The sequence below is a fragment of the Epithele typhae genome, assembly GCF_022376455.1.
Source record: "Epithele typhae strain CBS 203.58 chromosome Unknown BXZ73scaffold_48, whole genome shotgun sequence".
NCBI classification, from domain to species: Eukaryota; Fungi; Basidiomycota; class Agaricomycetes; order Polyporales; family Epitheliaceae; genus Epithele; species Epithele typhae.
This window is the reverse complement of record NW_025954239.1, coordinates 238,470-247,616: the sequence shown is the minus strand read 5'-3', so window position 1 is coordinate 247,616 and position 9,147 is coordinate 238,470. Positions and strand designations below refer to the sequence as shown.

At 53.1% G+C, this 9,147-nt stretch overlaps 2 protein-coding genes across 2 annotated transcripts; both read left to right on the top strand.

Moving 5' to 3' along the window:
* Positions 1-1,839: 1,839 nt before the first annotated feature.
* BXZ73DRAFT_104175 (uncharacterized protein) lies at positions 1,840-2,208 on the top strand (the record flags this gene model as incomplete). The annotated part of the gene is made up of 2 exons (XM_048015811.1): positions 1,840-2,133; positions 2,194-2,208. The coding sequence occupies 2 exons, from the start codon at positions 1,840-1,842 to the stop codon at positions 2,206-2,208; spliced, it is 309 nt and encodes a 102-aa protein (XP_047875060.1).
* Positions 2,209-6,903: 4,695 nt separating this feature from the next.
* On the top strand, positions 6,904-7,274 carry BXZ73DRAFT_104174 (uncharacterized protein; the record flags this gene model as incomplete). The annotated part of the gene is made up of 2 exons (XM_048015810.1): positions 6,904-6,974; positions 7,046-7,274. 2 exons carry the CDS (start codon positions 6,904-6,906, stop codon positions 7,272-7,274), a joined length of 300 nt encoding a protein of 99 aa, XP_047875059.1.
* Between the last annotated feature and the right edge of the window lie 1,873 nt (positions 7,275-9,147).

The following is a 9,147-nucleotide window of genomic DNA, read 5'->3' as shown; positions in this document are numbered from 1 at the left end:
ACAACATGGTCTATTCACTTTCTTCTTCTTGCAATACACTCTGAATGACACACAGGTACAATTCTGGGCGTACATAAGACAATACATGTATATGCCAGATCACTGTGGAGTATATCATTCTGAAATAACATATGACATCATACCTGCACCCCTCTAGCTATCCACCTGCAGTTTTATACTAGAGCAGCCATCATCTATAAATATCTGATGCAGAGCTTGGAGTGTGCGGTGTGCGCCAGCGCGCACCCTGTGTACTCCCCGAGTGGCCCCACCGCAAGCCGAAGACCAGTGCGTGGGCACCCCACACCTCACCCCACAAGCCGCACGCCAACAGTGCGTGAAGCCTTGGAAATGTGACAACCACCCAGGCCCAAGGGGATTTTCCACAGTGCCTGAGACCGTGCTCGCTCTGAGTAAGCCCCCGCAACACAGCGGGTAATTGGACAGTTCTCTCGCGGGGGCCAAGAAGTGCACACGGACAATTTTTGGCGGACTCTCTTATTTACTGACCATGCACTTGTCATTCTGGGGGAGCCAGGCGCCCACGGCCCAAGGAGTAGCACCACAACTACCCAAGAGGCGCGGCCCTGTGCCACCGAGCGTCAAACGAACGCAGGATACAGACTTAGCACCATGCCACTCTCCGTTACAGTACTTACGTAACCGCCTTTGCGTCGTGTTGGGATAGTCAGAAAATAATAATAATAATTGTGAGCAAAGCGAGCAATTAAGTGTGTAGGGTGTGAGCGGAGAGCAAAACAAGTACAAATTCAGCGGTACAGCGTCTATCCTCAAAATCATCTGTTTTGCATGTTTTGCCTCTATGTCAACAGAAATCGCTTCCGGCTGCTATTAAAGAGACATCCGTACTACTGGACTACACATCTGACACTTCTGCAAGTTTGAAAACATTTGGTGGGGATATGGTCAATGTACGAGTGAAATGTTGTCAATGGTGGTCAAGTCACATGCGTAGTTGAACTCTGGACCGGGTGCTCCAGCCAGTGCATTGTCTCAGCGCACATGATGATTGATGGGTGTGCAGCTTGTGGCGAATGTGTCCTCAGCACTGCTGCATTTTGTTCTGATCATTGTGGTATCTGAAACATATCATTGATTGATAAAGTATGAAGGTGCCCTTAGTAGGAGGGAAATACCTTTGACTCCTACTGCTTGACATCCCTACCCGCTCCAACCACTGTCATGCCCACTGTCCAAAGCAGTCTCGCACACCCTAGCGTGTACTGCAATAAGTGTGGGACCGATGTCCCCCAAACCACTGCAAACTGGAACACTGCTCGCCGTATGTGCCAGCTATGTGCAGTGAGGTGCCCGGTGATCACAATTCTGGCGTGTGTTCGGACCTGCTCTCTTTGCTTGGGGTGGTTTCCAGTCAATTCATTTGAGCCCCTTCCAGACGCAAATCTCAAGAATCACGATCCAACTCGGTGCAGAACCTGTCAACGCAAAGAGAAGTGTTGTGGATGCAGGAAGGTGGTGAAGAGGAAGAAGTTCTTCAAGTGTCCTCCACATGGTATGGCTCTCACCGATGAGTACATGCGGCAAAATCGTGAGTCAAGATTTGTGCGGTGTCAGAAGTGCCAAGATCGGAGAAACAAGGCTTCTTTGAAGAAACGACGTCAAGCAGAAGCAGCTGGAATGCGTTGGTGTACATCCTGTCGTCGTGAAGTCAGTGTTCAAGCATGCACTACAGAGACTAGTAAGCTTCGTGCAACATGCAACACTTGTCGAGCTTGACACTGTGAAGACTGGGCAAGACGACAACATGCACCAGAAGACGCCGCAGGTGGTCATAATATCGAAGATGATCCGCCCAACATGGATGTTGAAGATCTGGAGGGCATAGAAAATGTCCATATCGACGAGTTTGACCAGTACTTGGGTGGGGACGACATGGATATTGACATACCAGAGGAGGAGTTCCTCTCAAACACGGAACAAGACCATTTTGGCATGTTCAAATTGGCGCTGGACAAACTCCATCTTGAAGACTGTAATGTCTGCCTGGAACGAGGCTTCAACATGAAACTGCACGAAGGACGTGTCAGCGATGTCATGCGGACCGTCCTAACTCTGTACGGAAGTTCTGCGCAGAGAACCTTGTGCATCCAGGTGAGTGTGGCCCTATTGAACACTCACATTATATTGTAACTCACCGTGCGCGTGAATTAGCTGCTGCTCGTCTAATGTGCCTGCAAAATCTCACCAATATGGAAGAGATAATCATCTCCCTGGTTCAGCCGATCATGCAAGTGCGGTACACAAAGGGAGGGCAGCTACGATACAACGACCACATAGTCAGCTTCCCTCAAGACATCACAGTCGTCGCATCTCACTTACCCAGGCTCCCGGAAGAAATAGACAGTGGACACCGTGATCATTCGTCATGACAGTGTAGACATGTCTCATCACGTCAATTTCATTGTCCGCCGACAGAAGGTACTGGAAGCTCTGTGATACAAGATTCAGCACGACCCAAGCTACACGGACATTGTCATCAATGAACACGCACTTTCACAGCTCCCAGAGCACAGTTCTGTCGCATCTAGAATACCAACGTGCAGAAGAGGTCGTCAAGCGGATAGTGGCACCACAGCTGAACAATTCCAACCACCCGGCCCTCCTCAAGCGCAAGACGCAGCCACTGACCCAGCTGAAGGCAAAACAAATGTGGAGTTAGATGCCGAGGACGAATCTGAGCATCACGTACACGGAGTACTCAATTTAGGAACAGGGGGACTCACTGAGGTGTCCGCAATTCAAAATCAGGTGCAGGACGTTGTGAATGGCGAACCACCTCTGCCAGGGGACGCTCTAGGCACCCAATACTCTCAAATAAACATCGTAAGACCTCTTATACTTTAGCAAATTTGGCGCACTCACCAGACATAACAGATCCCAGCTCCTCAGCTTGATGGGACTCCAATCAACGAGTGGACGCCAGGCTACATTGTCAAAGTGTTTCCCACTTTATTTCCGGACGGGTCTGGTGACTTTCATCAAGCCCGGCTGAGAAAGGTGGATATGGGCGAATACTTCACTCACCTACTTCGGTTCTATGATGGCAGGTTTGCTCGTCACTGGAGGTTCCCATGGTTCGCATTCAACACGTTGCAATGCCACCGTAGTCGGGACTGTGCACGAGTCTTCGTTAGACAGGATCACAATGCCGCTCAACTGACCGTCTCCGAAATGCGCACAATGCTAGAAGAAGGGGATCAAACAGTTGCAAATTGGATGGTCCACTTTGGCGCAAACATTCGTGGGACACAATCATACTGGTTAGCTCAACGTGAAGAGCTCATGGACATGATACACGTACAAGGAACACCGCACACATTTTTCACCTTGTCCGCAGCCGACCTGCAGTGGCCAGATCTCCAAAAGCACATGCCCAACGAGACAGAAGTTCCACCTGATGATGCACGGGCTCAACGTCGCCAAAACTGACTTACACTGAACAGAAATCTGCACCTGGCAGCTGTGTACCTTGACCATCATGTGGAACTCTACCTCAAATACTACCTCTTCCCTGTTCTCCATGTAAAACACTTCTGGTACTGATACAAATGGCAAGATCGGGGGAGCGGACATGTTCACGGGTTTCTCTGGCTTCAAGACGCTCTGGATGTGTCGAAGATCAACTTTGACATCGTGAAGGACCAGGAAGCCCAGCCGTCAGCCGAGCAAAAGGCATGTATAGATGAGTTTGTGACGTACTGGAACAGAATCATCACAGCTTGGAACCCTGATTTACCCGCTCCAAATGCGCCACTTGCTGGTGCGCACCCATGTGCAAAGCCGTACTCGGACAAGACTGGTATGAAGGCCGAGCTTGCGGAGCTGTTAAACTGGGTACAGCGACACACTCAGTGCAAGCCCGGATACTGTGAATGTTGAGACGGTAGCCTCACGCTAGTGGGCGCGACATCTCACATGTAGCTTAGTAGAGCCTGTTCGAGGTCTCACACGTAGTGTAGTAGTAAAAGGAACTGTGTATTAGCAGGCCGGGATACTCAGGTATATATACAGGGTACGAACGAGTGGCTGGTGCTACTGTACAGTACACGAGAGAGGCTGAAACGAGAGCAAAGAAACGGGGCTACACTACGGTATCATAGAGTAGCTAGAGATAGCTCTCTGGAACGGGGGATGCACGATCGGAGACGTGCATGCCATACAGTGGCGTTCCGTAGAGCGCGCCATACGGCTAGACGCTCTTAGGTAAGCCGAGCCGCTCGGCGGCCTGTGGCTGAGTATGCCAAGCGTTCTCACGCGTAGTCCGCGGTGTACTTACCGCGTTCAACAGTGAAGTAAAGTGGAAGATACCTGGATCCAATGACCACATCAAAGTGTGCCACTTTGACTATCCCTTTCCTACTCGAGACATGGAGGGCATAGGCTTAGACAGTCGTAGAAGAGTGCACTTTGAGCCTCGGTGAAACGATCCAGTCCTGAATGCCCATAACCGAGGCATGATATATACCTGGAATGCCAATACAGACATCAAGCCAGTGATTGGCAAAGATGCTGCGTTGAGGTGCGGTCTTGGGATTGAGTGGAGTTGGGGGATAACCGCTTACATAGCACACCACAGTTATATCGCAAAATACGCATCCAAAGCTGAGGCAAACACACCTGCATTTCAAGAAATGCTGCCGGGCACTGTCAAAAACCTTCCTGAGTGAGGTTCTGCACAAACAGCGTGCCAGAAGTTTATCAACAAGATGCTTGGTGAACGCACGTACTCAGCACAAGAAACAGCTCACCTTCTGCTCAGGCTCCCGCTCGTGCGCACATCTGTCACATTCCAGACTCTAAATCTTTCCAAGGCTGGATCACTCCGACCGTTGTCAGACAGCACACACAATGTGCAGGAAGACTCCTCTGCCAGACTAGACGACAGTGGTGACATGCATCAGTAATTTTTCACACGTCTGCGGGGCACTGTCCGTCTGTCACAGTGGCGGACAGTGCCCCGCAGATGAGCAGTTGACAGACGGACAGTAAAACCGAGCAGATGAGCAGTTCACCGCCGAGTCTCCTTGAGCAGTTGCGCAGACAGGACAGACGGAGCAGTTGGTCAGTGGGTTCTGATGGCACGCAAAATCGGACAGGAATTAATAGAAAAAATCAATCGCATTATCAAAAATACTAGTGGCGAAATCATGATGATAGATACATAGTAACGACGTATGGCACCGTTCGCAGAATAACGGCTACTTGGTCTAATATAGCCGAAGGGGACGCACATGTGCATCCCCCAGGGCTCGCGGCGACTGGGTGAGCGCACCGCGCAGTAGGCTCAGCGCGTCCGCTAAACGAGACAAGCTATTATCGCGATATGAGACCCGTGCAGGATAACGGCGAGTGGCAGAACCAGCCCTTCGCGCTTGCCAGGCTGCGCTCAGGGAACGCAAGAGGGAGGAACTTGGTGTGCTTCGTGGGCCGAAGCAGGTGCGCACGGCCTGGCTGATCAGTGAGCGTGAGCGATTTGAGGTACAGAGGGAAAGCATTGTGGCGAAGTTCGGGCCGTTGTCGGGCCTGTGGTGACGTCCGCTAACTCTGGAGCTCGACACGAGGCGGTCGCTGCATCTGCCGTGCGGTGTGCTTGTACGACAAGGTGCCCTTCAAGACGATTGCGTCAAGCATCTGATCAAGCCCCAACGTCGGGCTGTGTGTGCGTGTGAGGGAGCGTCAGTAATCGTGTAGCAGAGTATGTGGATGAGGCACTCACTGAAACTTTCCAGGAGAGACACAGTGGTCACACGGCGCCGTTCGCAATCGTCCTGGATTCTGCGTTTTAGCCTGCATTCACTCACAAAAAGACGAATAATGACGCACCCTTCGGCTGCCTATACTCCCAACTCGAGTCCACGACACGCTGTAAATGTGGCTGCATGAATACAAAAAAGTGGAGACATACCGTCTGCTTCAGGCTGGGCGAGTATTGGGTGCAGAAAAGGCTGACAGGCAGTGAACTGCAGGCAGGAGGCGGCTATGAGCGAGACGGGGTGTGAGGGAGAAAGGTGGGGAAGCGGCCAAAGGTCGAGAAGAGGACGAGCGAGGGGGGCGGGGGGGCGTGGACGGCGACATGGGAGGGAGAGAGACTGAGAGAGATGAGCTGGCGTTGGCGCGCTGTGGAACTCGGCTCAACTTCGCATGGGAATCCACGTGATCTGGCTACCCAGCACCAGCACATGGCGACGCTCACCACTGTTCTCATCTTCTCCGTTGCCCATGTCCTCCAGGCTCGCCGTTAACGCCTCTTCCACTCCCTCCTGCCTTAGTTATTCACCATCTTATTATGTGCGCCACTCCCACCACCTATATTCACTCTCCCAGTTCTCCGACTCTCCTGCCAGTGCCATCTACCATACCACAACCTGCCACGCTGCATTCAGAAACGCCACCTGGAGGAATTCCCGCGCCTCCTGTCTGTCCGACCCATCACCCCGCCTTCCGCGCACGTTGATGAGCCGAGCAGCAAGTCACACAGCGTGGTGAGCCCTGGTTCACACGCAGTGCGCGACTTGCAAGCGTACCTCAATTCAAGGGACCCCTCTACGCAGCCTTCACCACCACTCCAGTGCGTAATCCCCGCTAGATTTCCTTCACTTCTTTCTCCTGACACGTTCGAACAATGCCATAAATGAAGTGCTTTGAACGGCGCGGGACCTTGTACTCCATGACCCAAAGCGCCATCGCCCAACCACCGCTCGACGTTTCACCATTACCGTAGAACACCGTCTCGCCCACGTTCGCCAGTCTTGCCCCCACGTCGCCACGTCGTCCGGCCTTTGGCCACCACAGGAACAGCGCTGGGTCAAAGCATTGGGCGACGTCCAGATTGGGATCGAGGCTGACGCCTGCTCGTGCGCGATGGCACGCCTGCTCTGCCACCTCGTACACAAGCCTATGTTCTTCAGGCTCCGGACGAAGGAGCAGCTCGGGTACGCGCCTCCCTCCCCTCCTTCCACGTCCATTCTTCTCTCTGGGCTAACCTCTCGCCCCAACGGCACAGGTATGCCGTCACGGGCGCAACGCACGGCCTCCTCGTCAAGATGCAGTTCCCGCGGCTGCCGTGGGTGGTCGAAGGCCGCGTCGACACCTTCCTTGCCGGCTGCCGGGACACGCTGGGCGTGCGTTCTGGGCGCTGGTCCACGCAGGCGACTGCGATGAGCGCTGACATCCATCCTTTCCTTTCCAACCGCACCCTGCTCGCCGCCGCGCACAGCCGACACGAACACTGACACCATCGGTGCGCTCACCCTCGCCGAGCACACGGCACCGTAGCGCGCTGTGAGGGCTTATGTCCTGCCAGCCTTGCGAGCCGTGGGCCACGCTCGATGGGGGTGAAGATGGGGGCGCAGGCTGGCAGTGAGACGGCCAGTCTCAGATCGCGCGGACCCGCCAGACAGCGGGCGCAGCGGGGGACTCCGTGGCACACTCGTGCGACCCCATGGCGATCCCGATGGGCTCACCGCCCGAGCTTGCGGATTTGCCTGTTGAAGGGCACGGCAAGGAGTTCAACGGCTCCCACTTCAGCACGCACCCTTTGGTCCGCCGCCGTTTCCCGACATTGTGCATACACGTCGATGATACATGTACTACATACGCCATAACTACCGTCACTACCAGTACTACCATCCCAGAATGAAAAGTATTTATGTCGATTCCAGCAGTCTATCATAAGTCACGCCTGTGAGGTAATTACGCTAGCTAACTTATCCACCGCTTCCCACACTGTCTGTCCGTCTGGGCAACTGTTGGAGCTGTGTGCCCCCGAACTGTCTGTCTGCCCGACTGCCGAACTGTCGCCGCTGTGTGCGAAATTGACAGACACGACAGCTGTGCCAGACGCGTGCAAAATTACTGATGTGCGCACAGTGACGTCTGATTCCTGGATCCAGTGGTGAGTAATGTCATTGGCAAGATAGAAACAGGTTTACTCACAGCTATTGTGCTCTAGATACTCGAAACACCCAGAGACTATGGATGGGATGTCGATGTGTGATGTGTTTGTTGAGTTTAGCTGGCGAGGCAGTCAGTGGCGTCAACGCCGCGGAGACAAGACAGTCATACTTCGAGTATTTCCTAGATACTCACCAAACCCCGAGGACGACCACTTCGAGGACTACTGCCGCACCAATATACTCTTGCACCATCTCTTTCACAACCTGAACGCCTTTCTTCAGCTACCCCAGCCATCAGGTTCTGAAGACGATATGGCAGCAGGTGAAACGGCTAGTGAACCACGTACCTAGACCGAGCTTTTCAACATGTGTCAAGCTGACGGGCATGAGCATCCACTTGACACACTGCGAACACTTGCCAACAACGGTGATGCTGGGGAGGACAATGATGATGACGAGCTCGAGTTTGATCCCGATGCATTCTTGATGGACTTGGAGGAAGACTGGCAAATATTCGTGCACCTGCATCCTCTGTCAACTGTCCCACAGTTCAACATGGATGACATTGAACAATAACGTATGGAACCTGGAGGAAGCATACAAACGCTGGGAGAACATTGAACAGATGGCGACGTACCTGGCAGAGCAGGTTGAGACGCCAGAGCCGATACGGTGTTCAACAATGAAGCTGACATAATCAACCTGGACACCTTGGCAGCAGAACAGCACACAATATTCAACCAGTATATCGCTGCATACACTAGAGTTCTTGGAGGCCACGACCTGGAGCTACAACATCTCAACATTGACGGTATGGCGGGCTATGGGAAGACCTATCTGATAAGAGTGATCACACAGGCGCTTCAATGCATGGCCACAGAGGACAGACGACCTGACCCAATTCGTGTACTTGCGCCCTCCGGTGTTGCTGCCTGGAACATCGGAGGTCGAATGGTGCACTCTGCTTTGTCTATCCCCGCTAGTGCCAAAGCCTCCGTCACTCCTCTCTCTGGTTCTTGGCTCAAAAACCTCCAGCAGCTATGGCTAGGTGTGCACTTCGTAATCATCGACAAAAATCTATGCTTGGGCAGCGACTCTTTGCCAAGATCAACACACGTCTCCACCAGCTCAAGCCTCTCAACTCTCCTTTCGGTGGTTTCCATGTCGCACTTGTGGGAGACTTCGGACAGCTACCTGCTGTTGGCGACCA